Below are 26,773 nucleotides of genomic sequence, written 5' to 3' on the forward strand. Positions count from 1 at the left end.
GAGCAATTAAGGTACATTTTTATGAACATCACAATTGATTCTGCCATTACACCATTCCTCTGGACAATGCCTTCAGTTTCCATTAAATCATTGTACAACTTTTTCTCCTTGTCTCTTTTGCCACATCTTCATTATATGTCCTCTGGTTGTTGACCCTTGTAAAATGGTAGACCCTCTTGTAAGGGGTTTCTGCGCCGAGCTTTCGCCCGACCTAAGGTCGCTGTGCCTTGCTCCGGTCCCTCGACCAGGCCTCGCACACTGGTTCCCCGTGAGTGGTTCGACCCACTCACCCCCTACGGTTCTAGACACTGGACTTAGATGCAGGAGCGTTTATAGTGCAGAAAAATTCAACCAGACCAGATTTGAAGACCAGGGTTTAAATGGAAAAGGCTTTTATTGTGCACTTGGGACTATTGTCCATGAATACTTTTACACAGTTCTAAAAGACATATGCATAACTACACGAATACTTAGACACAGTGTGGCGGCGCCTAACGGCAGCGGCTGACTAGCAGTCTGTCCGTCTTTTTTTTGTTGTGTGTCGGTGTTGGGATGGTTTTTATATATATTTTTTTGGTTGTGTATGTGTGGGAGGGGGTGGTGGTGTGGGTGGGTGGGGGTGGGGGGGAACTTTTCTCTTCCTCACGGCGCGGGGTGCGGCTCGGCTGCGGGGCCTAACATCGCCCGCTGCGGCTTGGCCGCTGGACTTTACATCCCGGTGCGGCTTGGCCGCTGGACTTTACATCCCGGTGCGGCTTGGCCGCTGGACTTTACATCCCGGTGCGGCTTGGCCGCTGGACTTTACATCCCGGTGCGGCTTGGCCGCTGGACTTAACATCGCCCGGTGCAGCTCGGCTGCGGGGCTTAACAGTGCCCGGTGCAGCTCGGCTGCGGGGCTTAACAGTGCCCGGTGTAGCTCGGCTGCGGGGCTTAACATCGCCCGGTGCAGCTTGGCTGCGGGGCTTAACATCGCTGGTGCGGCTCAACTGCGGACTTGACATCGCCCGGTGCGGCTCGACCACGGGACTTAGCTGCGCAAGGCTTGGTCGCGGGCCTTTCATCGCCCGGTTCGGCCGCGGGACGTTTCAGCGCCCGGTGCGGGGACTGTGCGGGTCGGTCGGGGACGAGCTGTCTGTCCGTGGGCGTGGGGAAGAGAGTGGAAGTTTTGTTGCCTCCATCACAGTGAGGGGGTGTTTGGAGTCACTGTGATGGACGTTTGTGTTGGGGTTATGTGTCTTGTGTTCTTTTTTTTTCTATGACTGCTATGTAGTTTCGTTCGGTACTTCGGTACCGAACGACAAATAAAGCTCTGTTATACCTGTTATACTGTTATTAGACATATACTTGACTGTAAGATGGGGAACGTACGACACATCGCAAAATTGACCAACACATATTCATTTACACACCCACGTTTATTCAAACCACCCTCCCCTCTACACTAAAACTATGTCCAGGATCGGGGTACATGATCACCATGGGGCTATTACTGGGGTTACTGGCTGTTCATGCTGCTTCTCCGCTGCTTTCCGAGAGGGTCGTGCTTGTCCCGTGAGTTTCTTCCTTCCGTTTCTTGCGTTCCTGGCCAGTCGTTGCGAGTGTTGCTGTCCCTGCTGCGAGCGTTTTCTTCTTGCCTGTCTTTTTCGTCTTCCACCTGGCTTGCCTTCCTTGCATTTTTCGTGAGTTTAAAACCCAAAAATCGTGGCCAGTTATACTAATTCTGACCCGTCCTATCTCCCGTCAGATCTCGGGATCTCTTTGTTTCAAAGATGGGTATTTGAGATTTCTCTTCGATCTGCGTTATGTCCGGGTACCAGTGATGGCCAGACGGTCTGTTAATCTGTTTCTCGTTGAGAGGTGATGGGTTTAACTGGTTTCCCATCTCCTGCCAGGTAGGTTTCTATGGGCTATTGTGCCCCCTTAACGAGATTAACTGTGTAGGTCGGCTTGGGGCATTGTGAGTATGCTGATGTCAGCGCCCTAGTGTCTGGACTTCGACCTGGTTTCGCAGGTTTCTGCATGGCCAATATCCATCCATTGTTCTGGCCGTGGCTTTGCAGAAACCTAGAGACTGGGCTGTGGGGTTTTTGGTTTTGTGGCTGGTCACGAGGTCCCGCGGCCATCTTAGGACCCACGGATTGTGACATCCCTTGTTAAACTGACCGCAGCCTTTCTCCGCTATCAGCCCCAGTCTCCCGTGTAAAATGTCCAAACTGCAGCTCTTTGGTTTGGTGTTGATTGCAGAAGGAGGGAAAACTTCTCAAATCTTACACTCTTATTCAATACCCTGACTGATGAAGGCAAGCATGACATACACCGGTGTAGGAAGGAACTGCAGATGCTGGTTTAAACCAAGGATGGACACAAAAATCTGGAGTAACTCAGCAGGACAGGAGGCATCTCTGGAGAGAAGGAATAGGTGACGTTTCAGATCAAGACCCTTCTTCAATGCCATACACCTTCTGTACCACTCTATCTACTTGTGTTACCATTTTCAGGGAGCTGTTGGGAGAGGGACTGGTGGATTCCCTTGTGCTGCTGCTGGTAGTTTTGAAGTGTATAAGATCATGAGGGGGATACGGTGAATCCGCAGTATGTTACCCAGAGTTGGGGAATCAAGAACCAGAGGATGTAGGTTTAAGGTGAGAGGGGAAAGATTTAATAGGGACCTGATCGGGCAATTGTTTCACACAGAGGGTGATGGGTATATGGAATGAGCTGCCGGAGGTAGTTGAGGAAAGTACTAAATAACATTTAAAAGGCATTCAGACCGATACACAAATAGGAAAGTTTTAGAGGGATATGGGCCAAATGAGGGCAGGTGGGACTAATGTGGATGGAACATCTTAGTCGGTATGGGCAAGTCGGGCCGAAGGGCCTGTTTCTCTGCTGCGTGACTATATTTCCTCAAAGTATTGTGAGAATTGTCATTGAAATGGAGAAGTCCTGTTGTTACACCAAAACTTTGTGTTTTACTCGAGATACCATGTCTGTGGGATTTTAAATGCTTCGTCGTTCAAGTTGCAATAACATAATTTACGGAATTGAAACAAAAACCAAAATACAAACGCCAAATCGGATTTCTCGGAAAATCAAAAGTGAAAGTAAGATTTGGACGTCGAGTGATAAAAACGAAAACAACACCCGATGCAGCAGAGGATCAGAGCATCGGCGGTGAGTGGACTGGTCTCCAGGACACGGCGGGGGCTGCGGCGTCCTCCTGCAACCCCACGCCCACGGGGGCCGGAGCCCAGGCCCGGGCTGCTCAGGGACGGTCCCAGGTCAGTTGCCACGTTTATTTCATCCAGCTTTCTTCCCCCGACTGTTTTGTAAACAAGGATTGCTGCGACATTAACAGCGCCCGCCGTCGTTGGGGTCTCTTGCGGATAGAAGCTGGAAGGGAGGAGGGAAAGGGGAGAGAGAGGAGGGAAAGGGGGGAGAGAGGAGGGAAAGGGGGGAGAGAGGAGGGAAAGGGGGGAGAGAGGAGGGAAAGGGGGGAGAGAGGAGGGAAAGGGGGGAGAGAGGAGGGAAAGGGGGAGAGAGGAGGGAAAGGGGGGAGAGAGGAGGGAAAGGGGGGAGAGAGGAGGGAAAGGGGGGAGAGAGGAGGGAAAGGGGGGAGAGAGGAGGGAAAGGGGGAGAGAGGAGGGAAAGGGGAGAGAGAGGAGGGAAAGGGGGGAGAGTGGAGGGAAAGGGGGGAGAGTGGAGGGAAAGGGGAGAGAGGAGGGAAAGGGGGGAGAGGGGAGGGAAAGGGGGGAGAGAGGAGGGAAAGGGGGGAGAGAGGAGGGAAAGGGGGGAGAGAGGAGGGAAAGGGGGGAGAGGAGGGAAAGGGGGGAGAGAGGAGGGAAAGGGGGGAGAGAGGAGGGAAAGGGGGGAGAGAGGAGGGAAAGGGGGAGAGAGGAGGGAAAGGGGGAGAGAGGAGGGAAAGGGGGGGGAAAGGGGGGAGAGAGGAGGGAAAGGGGGAGAGAGGAGGGAAAGGGGGAGAGAGGAGGGAAAGGGAGAGAGAGGAGGGAAAGGGGGGAGAGAGGAGGGAAAGGGGGGAGAGAGAGGAGGGAAAGGGGGAGAGAGGAGGGAAAGGGGGAGAGAGGAGGGAAAGGGGGAGAGAGGAGGGAAAGGGGGAGAGAGGAGGGAAAGGGGGAGAGAGGAGGGAAAGGGGGAGAGAGGAGGGAAAGGGGGAGAGAGGAGGGAAAGGGGAGAGAGGAGGGAAAAGGAGGTGAGGGGGGGAGGTGAGGGGGAAGGAGGTGAGGGGGAGGAGGTGAGGGGGGAGGAGGTGAGGGGGGAGGAGGTGAGGGGGGAGGAGGTGAGGGGGGAGGAGGTGAGGGGGGAGGAGGTGAGGGGGAAGGAGGTGAGGGAAAGGGGCGAGGGGAGGGAAAGGAGAGAAAGATGGGGAAAAGGGGAGGGGGAAGGAGGTGAGGGGAGGGGGAAGGAGGTGAGGGGAGGGAAACGGGCGAGGGGAGGGAAACGGGCGAGGGGAGGGAAAGGGGAGAGAGGTGGGGAGGGAAAGGAAAGGGGTGAGGAACTGGCGGAGGGAAGGGGCGGTAGAGGGAAAAAGGAGTGGTGGAGGGAAAGGGGTTGGCGGGGGAGGGAGAGAGTCAGGAAAGAAGGAGAAAGGAGGGGGAGAGATGACAAGATGGAAGAAGGGATGGTAGAAGAGAGACCTTGTCGGCGCCCCGCGGCGCTCGAGCAGCGGACGGCCTCCCTCCCTCCCTCCCTCAGCCGCGCGCTCTCCCCGCCGGCCGTTGGCGCGCGCGCGACGACGACGACGACGACGACGACGACATGCAGTCCGTGCTCGTGCCAAGGCTCTCGCCCGGCCCGGCCCGGCGGCCGCCCGTCACCTCCACCTGCACCTCTTGGAGTACAGAGGCAAATAAATAAATGATGGGTCTTTTGTCTCAAACATTATAAGTTTGAGGTGTGTTCTTAGAAATTCATCCGACCGTGGAATTTTATTTACCTTGCACCTCCTTGTTTTATTTACCTTGTTAGTAGGAAAATGAAATGTTAAGCTTATACCAGTAAGATTTATTTCAACTGCGATTTTCATTTTTTTGTGGTTTGGATCTCCTTCACTTTTAATTACCTAAAGGAATGATGGCACAAGCTGACGAGAAGACTGAAGTTCCAAATTTATTAACATCAGAGAATGTTCATCTGGAGGTGTCGTCCACCATTCAGCCAGCCGGTGAGAGTGAAGAGTCTTTACAGCAAGCAGAGAATGCCTGTGAAATGCAGAGTGACCAAAATCCAGTCCTGACACCCAAAAGAGGAACTGAACATGAAGCTTGCAAGCTGCAAAAGAAGGTAGATGGCTAAATATACAATTAGTTTCACAATTGCAGGTAATTTGGTTGGCATGGACAAGTTGTGCCGAAGTGCCTATTTCCATGCGGTTTGGTCTCTGATTTTGGAAGATGATTTATTTTCGGGACAGATGGTGGAACTGCTACCTCTCAGCGCCAGAGAACTGGGATCGATTATGACCTCGGGTGCTGTGCTGTCTGTGTGGAGTTTGCATGTTCTCCCTGTGGGTGTGTTTCCCCGGGTGTTCTAGTTTCTTCTCACATCCCAGAGACATGTGCGTTGGTAGGTTAATTGGCCTCTATAAAAAGTAAATTGACCCTTGTTTGCAGGGAGTGGATGAGAAAGTGGGATAACATTATACTAGTGTGAACAGGTGAACAAATAGTTGGCTTGGACTCAATGTGCCAAAGGCCCTGTTTCCATGCTGTATCGATTAACTAAACTAAATTAAATTAAGTTCCTTATATGTGGCATCATATTAATGATATAAGCATTTGTTAGAGATACCTGGCATAAGAAAGATAAGAAAACATCACCTCAAAAATGTTTACAATTGGGAAAATAATCTTAATTTAATGCTCCTGAAGGCAAGGGTGCCAAATGACTCCTTGGCAACCTGAGACGCCACTTTCATGGAACTGTACCTGCACCTTGTGGTCTCTCCAAAGGCCCTTCTATTTACTGTGTAGATCAGGAAAAATAAAGGGAAGGTTTGAAATTCTGTTTCTTGATAAATGATGGGTGAAAATGACATATGGGTCAGTAATTGGAGGTAGCAGATTTAAGGCAATAGATAAAGATCTAAAGGAGATGAGAACCTTTGTTGAGAGTCTGACAATTGCTGATCTTGCCTCAGCTTGTCTGGTGCTGATGGATGCGTTCTTGACTTTGTTATCTGTGGACGACCAGTGTTGGCCAGACTCCCATCTTCCAACTCCATAAACTTGAATTAATTTCAAATTCTGCTGCCTATATTATGACAAATTATTATTCTCTACTCAATCTGCGCTCGATAGCCAATATCAGTTGAACAATACAAAACAGGGCCTGCCCTTTGGCCCGTCATGTTTGCTCCGATCGTGATGCCAATCTATATACTAAAACCTGTTTTGTTTGTTTATTCCTGAACTACAGCCAAAATGGTACAGGATTGCACAACAATCTTAGGCCCACCTTGCTCACCATCGTCCCTTTGGTGCGAATGGAAGAAGTTTCATTGAAATCAATGTTATATTGTTAAAGTTATTCACATTTTAAAATTTAAATCTATCTCCTAGGGAGGGGGAGGAGGGAGGATAAGGGGGGATTGAGGGGGATGGAGGAGAGGGGAGGGGGGGGAGGAGAGGGTGCTGCACCAATGCAGGAGAGATTTGGGCCCAACGGGTCCACTTGGTCTAGTTTAAACTAATCTCATCTGCCTGTATTTGGTCTGTTCCCTACCTGTTCAGATGTCTGTTTAAATGCCTCTTAAATGTTGCTATTAAGTCTCTATCTTCCAGCTTGCCAGGCAGCATATCCGGGCACTTGCAACTGTCGTGTTTAAGAAATCTGTCTTGTACATCACCTGTAAACATTCCCTCTTTAACCTTTACCCTATACCCTCTCATATTTGACATTTCCATCCTAAGAAAAAACCCTGAATACCCTTCATCTAGGTCTCATCATGTTATTACTTTTATCACTACTTAAGTTTTAAACCTGTCTTTCCTGATTTCAAATGCCATCTTGGCCCCACCTTCCCTATCTCTGTAACTCACTAGGCATATCTCCTTTTATCTTGAGCTATCAGGTTCCTTCAATTCAACACTTCACACCCAAGGCTACCCAGGCTCCAAGATCTGCATTCAATTTTGAAAACCCTCTAATTCTTTAAAATGTATCTTCAAACCTACTTCCAATTGAGCTTCTGATCCACATAATATTTCATTATGGCTCAGTGTCAACTTTTCTGTTTCCTCCTGAGAAAAGCTTAAAGATTTCTTATGTAGGAAAGAACTGCAGATGCTGGTTTAAATCGAAGGTAGACACAAAATGCTGGAGTAACTCAGCAGGACAGGCAGCATCTCTGGAGAGAAGGAATGGGTGATGTTTCGGGTCACCCAATCCTTCTCTCCAGAGATGCTGCCTGTCCTGCTGAGTTACTCCAGCATTTTGTGTCTACCTTAAAGATTTCTTATTTATGTTAAATACTCCAAATGAATGCAAGTTGCTTTCCTTGCATTCAGTTATACCTTCCAAAGGAAATTAGAGTTACACTTGAAAACGAAAAAAAGTACCGAGATTAAGGATAACCTGTAATAGAGGTACTCATTGGATAGCACCTTTGAAGAGAATGTGCTGAGATGTCAATTAACTAAACAATTCTATGATTTCATAACTGTAGACTTTGTTTCAACATGGCATTTACAGACCTTAGTTTGGTCTGAAAAGCTGGTTTGCTGTAAAATGTGTCAAGCTTGTCAGTGTTTTAGATTATAGTTATGCATCATAATGCATTCTTAATTAGCAAGATCAGGGCATGGGGAGCTGAGGATCAAGACATTGTTAATACTTCCTCATTGCTATTTTAATTCCATGTTATTTTTTTTAAATCTCTTAGTTATAAGCTCTTTTGTGCCTGCCTTGTTGTCATCATAGCTGGTTTCGTAAATGGGCATCATAGCATATCATAATTTACAACCCTTGCAAAGTTTATGTAATTCCTGCAAATTCCTGTACGTATGTATTAAAATGCTGGGGCACTAATACACTAAAATGATCATCCCAATTCTTTTCCCAGTGACCCAATAAAGACAGTTTAAAGAGAGTTAGGGTTGACAGTATACTGGCCTTCCCAGTGAGGCCCACATCTGTAAAATGAATTGATAAGAAGCATATTATTCAGTTGAAAATTTGAAAAGTTAATTACTTGTATGAGTTAAATAGATTTATTGTCTATTTAACTTAAAATAGGAGAGAATACACTTTGACATCTAGAATTCAACAATATATCCATGTTTTACTAGCTATGGATAAATTAATAAATAAATTCTTTGTTTTTTCATGGTTATCAAAGTGCAGTAAAACATTGCATTGGAGCAAAATGGAAAAATGTTCACTACGTTCAGATATTGTGTGTATATTAGGCTGGTATCAGTGCCACACTGAATACAATTGAATATGTACCCTTTAACCATGTTTTATTTGTGCAGTTTTCTAATTAACAATATTGTTAGAAAAACATTTTTTTGCAGCTTGTGTGTTGGAAGGGGAATGGAATTTTGAAATCCAGGAGACATGATACCGATAACTGTCATTCATATGATCTGACTGTTATTGTTGTTTTACAAGCAGAGAAAAAAACGGAATAAACAGAGTCTAACTGATACATGTGAAGAGACTACCTCGACTTCTCATCTTGAGCAGATTCCTTCAGAAAGTGAACATATGGACACTGAAACAACACAACACAGCAAAATTGATAATAAAACCACTGATTATTTTGCTGACACTGAAGATGTGGGCAATTTTCAAAAGTCTACCAGTAGAAATGATGATCTACAAAGTGCCGTAGGTGATGGCCATCCCACCAAGTCAGGGCACAATAATCAAATGCCAGATAGTTACAGTTCAGTCAAAGAAGAGCCAAATCCAGGCTTGAAATCATCCAAAAATGGTATTACACCCAATGAAAACAAAGATCAAGGTGCTGGAGCCACTGTAGAGAAGCCAGCACCTCAACCAAAGAAGAACAAGTCAACTGATTCAAAGGAGAGTATAATCTTAGCCCTGGAAAAACAAAAGGAGAAAAATGATAATGTTGAATCTGCAAAGTACGTCTTTGGAGGCAAATCAGAAGCTGCAAAAAATAATGTTGGAAGTGACCTTGGGTGTACAGGAGCCAGCAAAGAAAAGATTTGCAATCAACTGAACACAAAGAAGGAAGAGAGCATTCCACTTACTAAGGTTAATGACATTGTTTTCATAAATAAATTGTTTTCTTATCAAAATAGTAATTTGTGCAAATATGCCATTTTATATATTGTTATATATTTCAAATAACAATGGCGTGAAACTATTGTAAGGAGCTCGATTAAACAGAAAAAAATTGAATTTCAGTTTTCAACTGGCCTAATATCTCAACAGGGAAAGTAAATTATTTTAAAAAATGTTTTCATCTTTTTCCCCTTAGAACTGGGATTCTAGCTAAGGCATGTTGTAAGAATGTCTGGTCAATCTTTGGTGCTTCACCTAATCTATTCATGCATTTCCTTCAACTACCTTGAGGATAATTTTAATAATATAAACACTAAAATATGTAGAAAGATATATTGGGTAATGATTCTCAGCAGGTTCTTTAGTGGGTGAGGATTTTGACTAGCTCACTAAACATACTGTTCACAATGTCTTCAACATCAGAGATACTGCATAGCAAATTTAGCAGCAGCGCCAATGGCACAATGCATTCAGTCAATGGGTGCAGCTGGATAAATGCTGACTTCTCACCATTTAGGGAATATTTTTTATTCTTTTTGCAGCTGCCCATTTGTTTTTCATTTGTCCACGCTAATCTATTTACTACCGTTTTGCTCATTCTAATTTGATATATTTTTAAAAGTAATTATTCGCTCTATGCAGCTTTCGTTGCTGCGTATCCTGTGTCATTGACAAACTCGGATATAGTAATTTCCTACCTAACATCTTTGCTATTTGTGAAAATGTTATAATGTCCTGCCAATTTGTGTACCAATAATTCCTCTCATTCCACTAGGCCAAATTCTTTGCTAGACCATTAATTTATCCTCAATTCCATAAGCTCACTTTTTGCCAAAAGTCTGTTAAAAGGTACTTTATCAAGTCATAAAGAGAACTACAAAAGCAAATGGCATATATGCAAATTGAGCATTTCTGGGATTCCAGTGTATGGTAGTTTCTATTTAAGGATCCTCTAACAAAGCCAATGTTTTCTCATGTAAAATCATGTGTTACTGTCATTTTTTTCAATTATGCTTGGAAAGCAGTGACATCAGTAATTGCTTTAGAAACTTAACAGTGAGGAAGGCAAGGCCCATGTGGAAGAGGTGGCTTGTTTGAGGTGGGGTTTGATCTTTTTACTTTGGTAGATGATGACCATGATATTATTACAAGGTGGTCCACCTTGGACAAAGCACAGAAACATTAGAGAACTCAAACTGAACTGGTAAAGGCTACTGATCCTGATAAAAATATGTAAGTTTGAAAACATCAGGCAAGGGAAGGCATTTCAGAAGTCACATGCTTTCGCCTGGGCAGCTTGCAGCCCAGCGGTATGAACATTGACTTCTCCAACTTTAGATAGTTCCTCTGTCCCTCTCTTCCCCTCCCCCTTCCCAGTTCTCCCTCTATCTTCCTGTCTCCACCTATATCCTTCCTTTATCCCGCCCCCCCCTGACATCAGTCTGAAGAAGGGTCTCGACCCGAAATGTCACCCATTCCTTCTCTCCTGAGATGCTGCCTGACCTGCTGAGTTACTCCAGCTTTTTGTGAATAAATACCTTTGATTTGTACCAGCATCTGCAGTTATTTTCTTACACTATGCTGTCTTTGGTGCCTTCTAGGGTGAAGATTCCAGAACTGATAATGAAAAGAAACAGCTTCAACAGAGTGAGAAAAACAGGACTGTGGAAGAAAAACATATTGATAAACCATCGGAAAGCCCAAAGCAAGGAAGTAACAAGGAATTGTCAAAGACAACAATAAGCAATAGTGCTGATGAAGATAACAAATTATTAAGCAGGAAGGAAAAAAGACAGCTAAAAAAAAATTCAAAGGAAAAGACTTCTAGCTTAAGGTGGGAAAAGAATTATTGCGTTGATAGGTATATGACTATTTTTAATGCTAAATTGTGCAGGGTTTTAGTTGAGTAAACTTCCTGTCCTTCATCTCACATCCTGTAATTTTGAATTTTGTTTAGGTGGATTTTCCGTTAAAAGTTTTAATGTCAGGTTGTATCAATATTACCTGCTTTGGCCAGCAGGAGGTATTTGAGGCACTTTGTTTTTTCCTCTAATTTTCCTCCTTCTGGACCACCTTATGGATTTTTTCCTTTTGGATTATTTTCTGAAATGCTTGCCTATACCTCTTAATGTTGCATTTTATTTATTAGGTCTTACTTTGTTGTTAGTAGCAACCTATTAACTTTTTTTTGTTTAATTCAACATGTCTTCTTGCTTTCATGGCCTCTTGCATTTACAATTCTTCCACTTTCTAATTGCTAGTTGTTATAACGATCAACCATGTTTACATTTATCCTTAGCCTGTTTCTTGAGTAACTGTCGTTATCCTCTTTCGCAAATAATTTGAAATAATGACTACTGCCAGCTTTCCATATTCCAAAGAACTCTAGTCTTGCTTGTCATCACCACTTTGAAAGCCTGCAATATGTGTGACCAGTTGAGTTCAGATAGTTTTATTTTATAACACTCTTCGCGAAAGGTTGCAAGTGCGAGTCGAGAAACAGAGTCAATGTTTCGGGTCAGACACCTTGATTAAAGTTCTGATGAAGAATCTCCAACCTGAAACGTTGACTCTCTTCCCACAGATGTGGCCTGACCCTCTGAATACTTTTAGCATTTACTGTTCTTGTTTTATATTTCCAGCATCTGCAGTAATCATAGTTTCTGATATAATATCAATTATCTTATGTATTTTTAAAACCACTGTAATAAATGGAAACAATTGTCTAAAGGTGAAATGGCACTAATATAGAATCATCAAATATGTTTCGACTTATCAAGTATTACTATGATTTTTTTGTAATAAATTTGTTGTTTTAAATCTGCAGTTACACAAATTTAAAACCTGAAGAAACGGTTACCATTTACTTCCATGCAATACTGTCAAAGGATTTTAAATTCAATCCATATGAAGATAAAGTAGTTATAAGATCAGGAAGTCTTGCTGATAACTGGGCTACAAACATATTGGAAATGAATGTAACTAAGTAAGTTTGCATTTGATTAAGAGTTTTAATTGCTTGAGTTGCTTTTAATTGCTTTTCTGGCAGGGTTATATTTTTGTTTGAAATCTTTTTGACTTTAAGAATAATGAAGAGTATGTTTGCATATTTAGGCGTATCACTTAACTGATGAAGGAATTGCATTGATCATGATGGTGCTAGTTTCTGATCTCTCCATGTCTTGGGCACCTTCAGCACACATAAATAGACTTGCTGACTCATGGATTGCTGAAAGCAATTAGATAAAAAGTTTAAAAAGTCCTTAAATTGTAAGCAAATGAATAAAAATATTAAAATAAAGTAAGATAAGTAAATAATTTAACTCATTTTTCCCAGAATCAGTGACCCCTTCAGTTGAATGGGATTTCAGTTCTTATCAGTTTTTCCCCCCAGCCTGTCAATGCATCATGGTTGAACTCAATGATGAATTCAGCTCATCATAAACTTGTTCATTTGACACAACTCTGAATGTTAGTCAGCTCCACCTAATCCATTACCCCAATTCTCAGATTACATCTTATTGAATGCCTTCCGAAAATTCAAACGCATGACAAACAGAGCTTCCCCTTTGTTTGACATCCTAGTTAGAACGTCAAACAACTCAAAGATTTGCCAAGCATAATTTCTATTTCATAAAAACATATCAACTGTGTATAATCTGTGTTTCTGGGAGCTCCATTACTGCATTCATCATCCAGTTCTGCATTCTCCATGCTCACTGAGCTCATTGACATTCCAGTTGCAGACATTGCAAGTATAGTTGTCTGGATCACGCTGCTTTGTAAGTTTGCACATCATCTGTACTGCCATCTTAATCTAAGAATGTTTTGCATATTTAATTAAATTCGAATTTGTATGCTTAAAAAACCCCCCTAATATATTAATTTGTTGTTAATCATAGTTTCTCATGCACAATGCTCTTCTAGCTTGGAGAACAGAAAGATAACTTTTTAACAAGTCATTCATCTGCGATACCAGTGGATCTGTGAATTACCTAAATTAAGTGGTTGATGCCGCAATACGTCCTTCAATGGATTAATTAGAATAATTTATTTTTATTCTTGAGTGGAGCACAAAAAATAATTATAGATAAAAATATTTGCTGCTTTAAGTTTATATAACCATCTAAAATCGAAAAGAACACTTCCCTCACCTCTGCCCATGCTCACATATATTTTGATTCTTGCTCTGTATAACTCTGCTTTTATTGCTTACTGTTTTGATTTGTACTTTATTTCCAAAATAATGAGATTAATTACATTTAAATTATTTGATTCTTTTGGGTCAATTATTATAAATTATTTATGCTTTACTTCAACAGGGATTTAGGAGAACATGGATACTTCATTGAAGGGTGCCATTCTGTTCATAAAGACAAGATTGAAAAACAACATCCTTATAAGTATGTAGTCATACGTGACAATAAATCGGAGTTCGAATTTATTTATAAGTCTGACTCACCAAAAGGTTGTGTCACAGATCGCTGCTTAGTTATAAAACAACATTTTCTTGATGAAAGAGGTAAGAAGGTCCATACAATTAATTTCTTACCATCTATCTATATATATTACTAAACCTCTCTGTCCGTGTGTTTGTGCAAAGCATAACTTTTATGGTTCATACAGCCAAAATGGCACACCATAGCGCCACCATTTTTGCACCGCCGTACTCGCCATTAACCTGGGCATAATAGGTAACAACTCATTCAAATTGAACCTACATTTTTAAAGTTTTTCAAGCCCCGCCCCGGCAGAGAATCGCACATCAGCAGTCAGCGTTGAACGCACGGGCACTGGTAATTGCTTTTCGCAGCCAACAGCTCCACTGAGGGGAGTGGGCGTGGTGGCCGAGTGGGTGGAGGGGAGGTGGTGGGGGTGGGGTGGCTCCCCCCACCCCAGACGTTTAACTAATGCGCCCCCCCCCAGACATTTAACTAATGCGCTCCCCCCCCCCCCCGGACCTTTAACTAATGCGCTCCTCCCCGACCTTTAACTAATGCGCTCCCCCCCTAGATCTTTAACTAATGCGCTACCCCCGACCTTTAACTAATGCGCTCCCCCCCAGAACTTTAACAATGCGCTCCCACCCCCCCCCCCAAGACATTTAACTAATGCCCCCCCCACCCCGGACCTTTAACTAATGTGCTACCCCCCCTCCCCCAGACCTTTAACTAATGCGATCCCTCCACCCCGGACCTTTACCTAATGCACTCCCCCCCCCCCCCCCTCCGGACCTTTAACTAATGCGCTACCCCCCCCCCCCCTCAGACCTTTAACTAATGCTCTTCCCCCCCCCCAGACATTTAACTAATGCCCCCCACCCCGGACCTTTAACTAATGTGCTCTCCCCCAGACCTTTAACTAATGCGCTCTCCCCCCCAGACCTTTAACTAATGCGCTCCCCCCACCCCAGACCTTTAACTAATGCACTCCCCCCCCCCGGACCTTTAACTAATGCGCTCCCCCCCCCCCGGACCTTTAACTAATGCACTACCCCCCCCCAGACCTTTAACTAATGCTCTCCCCCCACCCCCCCCAGACCTTTAATTAATGCAACCCCCCCCCCCCCCCCACGGACCTTTAACTAATGCGCTCCCCTCCCTTTCCTCTCCCCTCTCAAGCGGCGTTGTCGGGCCCGCAGGAGGGGGGTTCGAGTGGGTGGAGGGGAGGGTGGGGGTAGGGTGGGGGTAGGGTGGGGGTGGGGGGAAGGAGTCAGTGGAGTAGGAGGGGAGTGCGGTTGTGGGGGAAGAAAAGAGTGGGGGAGGAGTGGGGAGGAAGGGGGTCGGGGAAAGTGGGAGTGGGGAGAGGAGGGGTGTGGGGAAGGGGGACAGTGGGTGTGGGGGGCAGGGGAGGGTGTGGGGGGCAGGGGAGGGTGGGGGTGAGGGGGTTGGGTGTCGGGATAAGAGAGTGGGGGTGGGGGGGAAGGGGGACTGCGCGGCAGGGGAGAGTGCGGGTGGGGAAGAGGGAGGAAAGGGGAGAGGGTGGGCGGAGGAGAGTGGGGGAGAGGGGTTGGGGGGAGGAGAGAGTAGGAGTGGGGGGAGAGTGGGGGTGGGAAGGAGGGCGGGGTGGGGGTGGGGAGAAGGGAAGAGTGGTGGAGGGGGAGAGGGGTTGGGGAGAAGGGAAGATTGTGGGTGGGGGGAGAGTGGGCGTGGGGAGAAGGGAAGATTGCGGGTGGGGGGTGAGTGGGGAGCTGGCAGGGAGAGTGGGGGGGAGGGGAGGGAGGTGGGGGGGAGGCAGGGCTGGGGTGAGTGGGGGTAGGGGAGCCGAAAGTGGGGGTGGGGGCAGGGGAGGGGCAAGTGGGGGTGGGTAGGGGGGATGGAGTGGGCCAGTGGGGGGCAGGAGGGGGGATAAGGGGGATTGAGTTGGGGGGTTGAGGGTGCAACAATACAGGAGGCTTTGGGTCCAGGGCTCACTCAATCACACCCTCTCCCCTCCCTGCCCCCCCTCTACACTCTTCCCTGCCCCCCCCCCTCCCTCTACCCTCCCCCCTACCCTCCCCCCTCTACCCTCCCCCCTCTACCCTTCCCCCTCTACCCTTCCCCCTCTACCCTTCCCCCTCTACCCTTCCCCCTCTACCCTCCCCACTCTACCCTTCCCATACCCTCCCCCCATACCCTCCCCCCTACCCACCCCCCCCTACCCTTCCCCCCTCTACCCTTCCCCCTCTACCCTTCCCCCTCTACCCTTCCCCCTCTACCCTTCCCCCTCTACCCTTCTCCCTCTACCCTTCCCCCTCTACCCTCCCCCCTCTACCTTCCCCCTCTACCCTTCCCCCTCTACCCTCCCCCCTCTACCCTTCCCCCCCTCTACCCTTCCCCCCCTCTACCCTTCCCCCCCTCTACCCTTCCCCCCCTCTACCCTTCCCCCCCTCTACCCTTCCCCCCCATTACCCTACCCCCCCTCTACCCTTCCCCCTCTACCCTTCCCCCCTCTACCCTTCCCCCCCTCTACCCTTCCCCCCCTCTACCCTTCCCCCCCTCTACCCTTCCTCCCTCTACCCTTCCTCCCTCTACCCTTCCCCCCTCTACCCTTCCCCCCCTCTACCCTTCCCCCCTCTACCCTTCCCCCCTCTACCCTTCCCCCCTCTACCCTTCCCCCCTCTACCCTTCCCCCCTCTACCCTTCCCCCCTCTACCCTCCCCCTCTACCCTCCCCCCTCTACCCTCCCCCCTCTACCCTCCCCCCTCTACCCTCCCCCCTCTACCCTACCCCTCTACCCTCCCCCCTCTACCCTTCCTCCTCTACCCTCCCCCCTCTACCCTTCCTCCCCTCTACCCTTCCTCCCCTCTACCCTTCCTCCCCTCTACCCTTCCTCCCCTCTACCCTTCCTCCCCTCTACCCTTCCTCCCCTCTACCCTTCCCCCTCTACCCTTCCCCCTCTACCCTTCCCCCCTCTACCCTTCCCCCCTCGACCCTTCCCCCCTCTACCCTTCCCCCTCTACCCTTCCCCCCTCTACCCTTGCCCCTCTACCCTTCCCCCCCTACCCTTCCCCCCCTCTACCCTTCCCCCCCTCTACCCTTCCCCCCTCTACCCTTCCCCCCTCTACCCTCCCCTCCCTCTCCCCTTCCCTCCCTCTCCCCTTCCCTGCCCACCCTCTACCCTTCCCTGCCCCCCTCTACCCTTCCCTGCCCCCCCCTCTACCCTTCCCTGCCCCCCCTCTACCCTTCCCTGCCCCCCTCTACCCTTCCCTGCCCCCCCTCTACCCTTCCCTCTACCCTTCCCTGCCCCCCTCTGCCCTTCCCTGCCCCCTCTGCCCTTCCCTGCCCCCCTCTGCCCTTCCCCTGCCCCCTCTGCCCTTCCCTCTACCCTTCCCTGCCCCCCCCCTCTACCCTTCCCTGCCCCCCTCTACCCTTCCCTGTACCCTTCAAAGGGGGGCAGGAGAGAGGGGGTGGGGAGGAGGGGAGAGTGGGGGGGGGGAGGGAGGGAGGTGGGGGTCTGGAGAGGGGGGAGGGGGAATGGGGGTGGGGAGGGGGGAATGGGGTGGTGGGAGGGGGGAATGGGGGTGGAGGCAGGGCTGGGGGAGTGGGGGTGGGGCAGGGGAGTGACAAGTGGGGGTGTGGTAGGGAGGATGGAGTGCGTCAGTGGGGGAGCAGGGGGGGGTTGAGGATGCTGCACCAATACAGGAGAGGCTTTGAGTCCAGAGTCAGTGGCGACACCCTCTCCCCTTCCCTGTTCCCCCTCTACGAGGAATGGACCCAACGGGTCTAGTTGGTTCTAAAACCAGTCTCTTTTTCAAAATGATACTAATTTACTATCCTCTGCACTATGCAAAGAAATGTTATAAAACTGTCTTTTGTTCTCATATTTGGCAAATCTGTTGACCCTCTTGGTCCTGTTTCATATTTTGTGATCAATCTATCTTGACTTAAATTGGATATGGCTTCCTTGTACAATATATCTTTAAATATACAAAATTGTTTATTTTACTCATTATGGTTTTGAATGTCTTTTAAAAAAGGTAGCAGATTATTATAAGCACCCTGCTGATCCCCAGTGCTTCATTATGTATATCAGAGGTATTAGTCAAACTTGGTTCTATGTTACCTTTAGTTTAAAAAAAAGATCACTCCTAGGAACCGAGTACGGTGTTTGAACAGATTTTTCTGTCATGAACTCTGATCAAAAAATTGGCACGAAACTTGAATTCTAACACATTCTCCCACAAGATCTTTCATAATTTGTGAAATATTTCTCAGTTCCTGATTGATTGTTATTGTTGTTTATGTAAGAAAATAATTGCAGATGCTGGTACAAATCGAAGGTATTTATTCACAAAATGCTGGAGTAACTTAGCAGGTCAGGCAGCATCTCAGGAGAAAAGGAATGGGCGATGTTTCGGGTCTCGACCCGAAACGTCGCCCATTCCTTTTCTCTTGAGATGCTGCCTGACCTGCTGAGTTACTCCAGCATTTTGTGAATAAATACCTTCGTTATTGTTGTTTATCATCTATTTCAATGATTTGGAATCAAGAACCAAGACCACATAGAACCAAGTCTGACTAATGAGAATGTACAAGGCAAGGTTGTTAAGTTTGCAGATGATACTAAAAATAGTGATATCATAGACAGTAAAGAAGATCATCAAGAATTACAGCGGTATCCCGATCAGCTGGGTAAGTGGGGTGAGGAATGGCAAATGAAGTTAAATTCGAAAAAGTGCAACATGTTGCATTTTCGGAAGTCAAACTGCAGTAGGACTTTAAAAGTGAACGGTAGGAACCTGTAGAGGTTTGAAAAATAGAGGGACCTAGGAGACAAGTACATAAGATCCCTGAATGTAGTGTCACAGGTAAATAGAGTAGTGAAGGGGGCTTTTGGCACACTGGCATTCATCATTGAGTATAGAAATTGGGATGTTATGTTGTAGTTGTACAAAATGTGCATTTGGGCCAAAGGGTCTGTCTCCGTGTTGTATGATTCTAGACCCTGGCATACATCATCAAATATGCTCATTCAGTCCATCAATTGCCCATGTTTTTAGCATAAACAAAGTCATGAGCTCATTTGCAAACTACATTCTCAACTTTGTATTCTTTTGGCAAAGCAATATATTTTCCAATTATTGCTTTCCCGTAATAGTATGTGGCATTCCAGATGCATTTTACACAGCAACATTAAAATGTCTATAGTGTTGCTTTTGTGTAATAAGCTTGAATTTGCACATACCAGGCAGCTTAGATTTATCTGAAATGAATCAGATTTCTTTCCTGATCAGCAGGCTGTACGAATAGTTTGTTAAACATAATTGATTCTTTATATTTGTGTACATTCATTAGCATAAATTTTGTTTGGGGGTAGAGAGTTTAAGTAAAGTTTCTTTCCGAATGAATGATGTTGCGTGGGGAATATGCTTCCCTGGTCAGAATTAAGGCAAGCCCACTGAATAATTTAAAGGAATAGATAAATATGGGCTGAGCTTCAGAAAGCATGCATTTTTGATACCTGTCTGTATTTAATAATTTCTAACTGAATTATTTTATATTTCACCAGATTGGCATCAGTACGATGATATTATCTGTGCACCACACGATAAAGGTTTTAAAGATAAAATCCTTGATTTTGTCAGAGGTGGAAAAAATGATATAAAAAGAGGAAAACAACTAGCAGGTGAAATCATGGTGGATTCGATATTTGATATTCTTACAACTTGGAATGAAAAGAATTTGATGAATTTTCTGCGACAGCTAAGGCAATTCTATGAAGTATATAAAAATCCTATGGTTTTTGAAGGAAGGCCAGTTTCTTGGACTTCTCTTTCCTTTGGGGTGAAAGACGTAAGTCAGATTATCAATAGTTGGAATGACTTACTCTATTTATATTTTTATCTCAGTCTCATATCTTTTTAATACATGTGCTAAATAGGAGGAATTAATGTACAAGCCAGGGGAGTGGGAATATGTTTATGATATGGAAAATCAGCCATGTTTGTATTGAATGAGTGAGCAGGGTCAAATGGCCTACCATCCTAAATTCATTGCTTGCTGTCCTGCAGTCCTGTGTGCCATATATCCATAATCTGGACTGCTTCCATCCATCAATCTTTAATCTGGTGTTTGAGAAGCACATACCTTGACAATTCTTGCCTTTTATATAAGAAGTAAATGTACTTACTATCCTGCACTCAGTGTTTGGGTTGCCCATTTATGATTTAAGAAACTGTTTCTCCAATGCTTTACTCCAATACTGCTACCACTTGCATTGGAATTTACCACAGAACATAAATCGCTGATTATGTCATCAATGCTTAAACAAGGAGTCCCACCCTGGTGCACCTACATCCTGCGGCAAAGCTGGGAATATGCTCCCATGCAATCAAAATCCATGACAATCTCAAATATAGGGATAGGCTTTTGTTCTCCCAGTACTGTCAAGTAAAACCTCTACCTCTCACATACAATATTATGACATTTATTTTAAGAATGGCGAAAGATAAAAATTAAAGGAAAGTGCAATGTTATCCTGTTTCAAAGTTCTGTAAATAATAATCAGTGCTTTAATAAGAATTCCAGAAAAACTTTAACAATGGATTTGGACTTTATACATTTCATTTGTTCATACAATGACATTGACACTTGACTCACAACATAGCACCTCGGGTAATCTCTTTGTACCAAATCTCTTCACACCATCATTTTGAAGAATATACCTGTTGGGAAATGTCACACAAGCTACAATGGAAGTTGGATTAAGTGGGATTGTAAAAGATACACAAGACATCTCTGGATTGATTGCGCAAAATTTAATTTGTGGTGCTATTCCAAGGAAATCTGTTTCACTGATAAGTTCCTTTCCACATCTAAAAACATGTTTAATGTTTTTTATCCATATGATCGAGAACTGCATGTTCACAGAATTGATGTTTTTTATTTAGGTTCAGGATATTCTGAAAGATGCTTTAAAGAAAATGGCTAGACATCCAAATAATCAAGTTTCAGAAACCAAGACACGTGTGCAAAGCCGCCTACGAACTGGCATTCTAATATTGGTCCTGAATGAAATATATGGTCTTGAATGGTCAAATCCTGAACTGGCTGAAGTTTGTGAATTTTTTAATGTACAACAATTATCAGCAAATATCATCACCATGGAATTCAAGACTCTTAAAGAAAGTTTCTATATTGAGAAAAAGTAAGAATCGTGTAAATAGTTCAAAAGTAACAAAATATGTATCTTGCCTTTCTACACGTGTATGCTAAAAGTTGATTCTCAATAATTATTTAAAAAACTGAGGTTTTACATTCTTATGTTTTACACTATTCCAGTGTAACAATATGTCAATGTATGTGTACAGAATCTGTCAGGGAGGGGCAATGAATACAAACGTAAGAGTATACCTCCATTTAGTCAAAACAAGAAAAAACTGGTACAAAGGCAAAATTGAAGGTTCCTTATCTGAAAGTGGATAGCATTTGTAACAAATTGTAGAATTAACGACACAAATTATAGAGACATAATTGAAAAGTGACCAAGATTATTTAAATATACCATGATACTTTTCAGAGAGGTAACTGATATTAAATAATTAGATAAAGGGAGTGTTGATGAAATGCCTTGGCACAGGAAACAAGTAGAATCAATGTCGATGAATTAAGGAACATCAAGGAGCAGTAAGCATTTGTAGGAGTTGTTTATGGGTCCCGATATAGTAATGGTAATAAACAGAGTGTAGATGTGAAAATTTGAAATGTGGGTAAAAAGGATAATACAATGACCATGTAAGTTTTTAATCAACATGTAAACTGGGAAAATAAATTTAGTGGTCATTAAGAGCCGTTTTTCCAGATCAATAATCTGAGCAACAAAAAATGATCTGACAATTTTAGATCCAGCATTGTGTAGTGAGAAAGAATTGAGTGATATAAGGGCATTTAAAGAGCAGTGATCATGATATCATGTAATTTAATATAAAGACTGAAAGTGATTAAGTGCATTGTTAAAACAGTTTCTTGATTCGGAATCAAACAAATGCAAAGGCGTGAGGTGTCAAACTATCTGGTATATTAGGTACAACATATAATCCTCCAAAATTTCTGCTACCTCCAAAGGGATCCCACCACTAGCCACATTTTCCCATCTCCTCCCCTTTCTGTCTTTCGCAGAGACCGTTCCCTCCGCAACTCCCTGTTTAACTCATCCCTTAATCCAGTTAATTTGGGTCCCTTACTGACTGAGACAGGAGAAATTATGTTGAGAACTAGAGAAATGTCAGAGCACTTAAAGATTTCATATCTACCTTCAAAGAAAATGTCCAGGAAATTAAGGAGTATATTCCCAAAATAACTAAGAAACAAAGAAATCAGTAAAAAATAATTGTATTGGGAAAAATGAATGGGACTGAAAGGTGATTAATTCCCAAGACCTGACCACTTGCAATTCAGAGCTTTCAAAGAGATGGCTGTGGATATTGTGGTTGTACTAGTTGACATTTTCCAAATTGCATAGATTCCAGAATGATTCCCACATTTTGGAAGGTAACAAATGTAATCTGACTTCTTATGGAAAAAGCAAGGAACAAAACACCATTAAATCTGATGTAAGTTGCAAGAAAATACGAAGTTTTTAGTGTCGGGGCACTTAGAAGATAAAGATAAGATTGAGCAGAGTCCACACAGATTAATGAAAGTTCAATCACGTTTGATAAAACTGTTGGAGCGTATTTGAGATTATAACTAGCAGAATAGAGGAGCGCCAACTAGGTGATGTGGCGGTGCCCGGGGATTAGGCCACTCCCTGGGTCATCCCCATCGGCACTGAGTGGACAGGGCTGGGGAGGGGTCTGGAGCTATGAGGTTTGTCTGAAGGGGCTAGAGTTAACTTGTGCGGGAAACTGGTGTACGGGGCCCCGCTGACAGTGCCCGGTGAGTTTATTCCATCAGCCCAGGGGCAGGCGGAACAACCATCGGCCGCCCTGCAACGCCTTCGGGAGACGGTGGGCAAGCTGGCACCGGTGCCGACGTCTTGCCATGGTTCGGTTCAGTCGCATGTCCCTTCCGCTCTGGAGGACTGTCCGTTTGTTTTCCTGTGCCGGGATGCACACCGGACACCCCTTCAGCGTCCGTATGAAGGGCCATTCAAGGTGCTCGAGCGTGGCTCTGCCACCTTCGTTTTGGACATGGGGGGTCGTCCTGAGACAGTCTCTATTTCGCAGTTGAAGCCGGCGCACGTGGACATTAGCCAGCCGGTCCTACTGGCGCGGCCTCGCCCTCGGGGTCGTCCTGCGTCCCGGCCCTTACTCCCAGTGTCCCCGCGGTTTTCTTCCCCTGGCGGAGTGGTTCAGGTTCCTGCGACCGCCGTGGTGCGCACACGGGCTGGTCGTCTCATACGTCCTCCTGTCCGTTTTGTGCCTCCGGTTCTTGGGGGGGGGTCCTGTGGCGGTGCCCGGGGATTAGGCCACTCCCTGGGTCATCCCCCTCGGCACTGAGTGGACTGGGTTGGGGAGGGGTCTGGAGCAAGGGGGTTTGCCTGAAGGGGCTAGAGTTAACTTGTGCGGGAAACTGAAGAGAGTGGATGTTCTGATGCTACATTAAAATTACTGTCAATCCTTACCTGGCGTCTTGCCTGATTCCTGCTGCGTCCAGACCCACTACAATGTGATGCAATTGGATTTTCAAAATACCTTTGTTGAAATGCTACTCCGGGAATTGATAAAAAAAATTAGAGTTCAGGATATCAGGTGCATAGATTCAGGGATGATTAATGGACCGAAAATGAGAGAAGGAATAAACAGGTAATTTTCAGGTTGAGGGATTCTGACCAAGGGCATGTCATATGGATTATGTTGCGGTCCCAGTGTCGTCAATTAATGTTAATGCTTTGGGTTAAGAAATAGAGTATAATATATACGTTTGCTTATGACATGATACCTGATAGCAGCATTTGCAGCACAGGCTTGTGGGTTAATTGGCTTCTGTGATTTGTAAATTGTCCCTAATGTGTAGGATTGTGCTAGTATACGGGGTCGGCGTGGAGTTGGTGGGCCAAAGGGCCTGTTTCCATTATGTTTCTCTAAAGTCTAAAGTAGATCATTTTAATGTCCTTATATAAAGAAGGTTCACTAATTGAAATGTGGGAGTGATGGTGTCATGTGAGTAGAATCTGCCAAAACTCTCTGGAGTTAAAACAAATGAGAAGTCATCATACAATCTTCTGAGAGAAGGCTGAAAATGTTGGGAACACTGCAGACCAGTGAGCATCTGTTTCAAGAGCAACAGGGTTAACATTTCATTTATCAGTTTGGACAAAGTAACAAGAGCTTGAAACTTTAACTCGGTTTCTCTGCAAATGATGCCTAACCAGCATTTATTTCGGTATCAGATTTCTGGATCAACTTTTTTTATTGACAACATTCTGAGGGGGCTTGATAGATTATTTCTGTGAGAATGTTTTCTCTGAGAAACAGTCCGAGGGTTTTTTGTAATAGTCTTGTATACTTTTTGTCTCGATGTCTTTAATGTGCTCCTTTCCGAAAAGCTGTTGTAGCTCTTGGCAAATGTGTATCTAATACAAATCATTAAAGGAGTCAGGTTAATTCGACTTGCCCTGACATCAACTGTACTCTCCTTATTCAATGCTGGTTTGTTTGAACAAATAGCTTATAATTTCAAATAAAAAATAAACTTGGATGATACAGTATTGCATGATGATTCAGGTGGTCGAATGGAATTTGTTTTTACTTGTATTTAATCAACTGACAGTAATTTTAATATGAAGTTAAAAAAATTATCTTCATACTTGATAATCTGGCTTTTTTTTTATATACATAGGATTACAACAATACTGAAGCAGATGATGGTTAGCTGTATCAACAACAGAATACTAGGATGGGTGCAAGTGATTCCTGTTCTGCATTTATTTGGTTATTCATCCAATATAACGAGCCCATTTTTGGGGGATAATAGTCAGACTGAAGACAGCTGGGCTGGACTTGATGGGCTTCCTTTTATTACTTTTAGGCAAAACGTTAATGACACAGTCCAAAGGTAAGGCTTTTAAAAAATTATTACAATGGCAATAGGGCATTGTGATTTTATGCAATACTGTTCAGGTTTAGGGGTAGAGTTAGACAAGGTGGTGAAGGTGTGTGGCACAATTTCCTTCATTAGTGGGAGCATTGAGTAGAAGAGCTGGGACACCATGTTGCAGATGAACAATATGCTTTATTTAGTTTAGAGAAACAGCGTGGAAACAGGCCCACCGGGACCGCGCCGACCAGCAATCCCCGCTTATTAACACTATCCTACACACACTATGGACAATTTTTACATTTACCAAGCTAATTTACCTACATACCTGTACGCCTTTGGAGTGTGGAAGGAAACCGAAGATCTCGGAGAAAACCCACGCTGGTCACAGGGAGAACGTACAAAATCCGTACAGACAGCGCCCGTAGTCGGGATCGAACCCGGGTCTCCGGCGCTGTAAGGCAGCAACTCTATCGCTGCGTCATGATGTCCCAGTGTTGATGAAACCACACCTAATTGTGTGTAGTTCTAGTTGTCACCCCATAGGAAGGATGTGATTAAACGAGATTGGGCAGAAAAGATTCACAAGAATGTTGCCCGGACTGGGAAGGGCTTGAGTTATCTGGATAAACTGGAACTGTTTTCCCTGTTACAAATGATATAAAAAGAGGAAAACTGCTAGCAGGTGAAATCATGGTTCGATATTTGATATTCATACAACTTGGAATGAAAGGAATTTGAAGAATTTTCTGCCACAGCTACGGGTGGTTACCTTATAGCCTAAGAATAGGAAGGCAGATTATTATCTGAATGGTGTCAAGTTAGGAAAAGGGGACGTACAACGTGATCTAGGTGTCCTAGTGCATCAGTCACTGAAAGGAAGCATGCAGGTACAGCAGGCAGTGAAGAAAGCCAATGGAATGTTGGCCTTCATAACAAGAGGAGTTGAGTATAGGAGCAAAGAGGTCCTTCTGCAGTTGTACAGGGCCCTAGTGAGACCGCACCTGGAGTACTGTGTGCAGTTTTGGTCTCCAAATTTGAGGAAGGATATTCTTGCTATTGAGGGCGTGCAGCGTAGGTTTACTAGGTTAATTCCCGGAATGGCGGGACTGTCATATGTTGAAAGACTGGAGCGACTAGGCTTGTATACATGGAATTTAGAAGGATGAGAGGGGATCTTATCGAAACGTATAAGATTATTAAGGGGTTGGACACATTAGAGGCAGGAAACATGTTCCCAATGTTGGGGGAGTCCAGAACCAGGGGCCACAGTTTAAGAATAAGGGGTATGCCATTTAGAACAGAGATGAGGAAAAACTTTTTCAGTCAGAGAGTTGTGAATCTGTGGAATTTTCTGCCTCAGAGGGCAGTGGAGGCCAATTCTCTGAATACATTCAAGAGAGAGCTAGATAGAGCTAAGGATAGCGGAGTCAGGGGGTATGGGGAGAAAGCAGGAACGGGGTACTGATTGAGAATGATCAGCCATGAGCACGTGTCTATTGATATTTGATATTCAGACAACTTGGAATGAAAGGAATTTGAAGAATTATCTGCCACAGCTACGGGTGGTTACCTTATAGCCTTATAGAGGTTTATAAAATCATGAGGGTCACTTTTTTTCTAAGGTAGGGGAGCAAAAACTGGAGGGTCTTAAGTTTAAGAAGAGGGGGTAAAGATTTAAAGGGGACCTGAGGGACATGTTTTTCACACAGTGGGTGGCGAATAAATAAGATGAGCTCCCAGAGGAAGTGGTAGAGGAAGATACAATTGCAACACTTAAAAGGCATTTGGACAGGTACTGGATAGGAAATGTTTTGAGGACATGGGCCAAATGCACCTCAGGGAGGCGTCTGTTGGGCTGAACGACTTCTGCGCTATATAACTGTATTTCTTTGAGCATATGAGATCTGTCATGTCTGGTGCTAAATTGTGTTCTGTTGTGACAATCATATCCCTATTTAAAAATAGGGGATATAAGAAATATTCAGACTTTTTCTCTGATGTTTTGTTCATGTTTTAATTATTCCGTATTCAAG

The 26,773-nt window shown here is 44.9% G+C and overlaps 1 protein-coding gene across 4 annotated transcripts in view; it reads left to right on the top strand.

The window, feature by feature from the left end:
• The first annotated feature begins 3,146 nt into the window (after positions 1 to 3,146).
• Positions 3,147 to 26,773, top strand: part of LOC144594611 (E3 ubiquitin-protein ligase rnf213-alpha-like) — a 116,795-nt gene continuing 93,168 nt past the window's right edge. The window contains exons 1-9 of one of the 4 annotated variants that reach the window (XM_078401370.1): positions 3,147 to 3,281; positions 5,087 to 5,301; positions 8,632 to 9,246; positions 10,878 to 11,110; positions 12,104 to 12,262; positions 13,599 to 13,798; positions 19,267 to 19,550; positions 20,648 to 20,904; positions 24,540 to 24,755. In XM_078401370.1, the coding sequence (XP_078257496.1) occupies positions 5,089 to 5,301; positions 8,632 to 9,246; positions 10,878 to 11,110; positions 12,104 to 12,262; positions 13,599 to 13,798; positions 19,267 to 19,550; positions 20,648 to 20,904; positions 24,540 to 24,755 (2,177 nt within the window). In that variant the 5' untranslated portion in view covers positions 3,147 to 3,281; positions 5,087 to 5,088. Of the gene's footprint in view, positions 3,282 to 4,731; positions 4,913 to 5,086; positions 5,302 to 8,631; positions 9,247 to 10,877; positions 11,111 to 12,103; positions 12,263 to 13,598; positions 13,799 to 19,266; positions 19,551 to 20,647; positions 20,905 to 24,539; positions 24,756 to 26,773 lie in introns of those variants that run through there. The other 3 variants (XM_078401373.1, XM_078401372.1, XM_078401371.1) reach the window with 3 other exon arrangements.

Source organism: Rhinoraja longicauda, chromosome 6, assembly GCF_053455715.1.
Source record: "Rhinoraja longicauda isolate Sanriku21f chromosome 6, sRhiLon1.1, whole genome shotgun sequence".
NCBI lineage: Eukaryota > Metazoa > Chordata > Chondrichthyes > Rajiformes > Arhynchobatidae > Rhinoraja > Rhinoraja longicauda.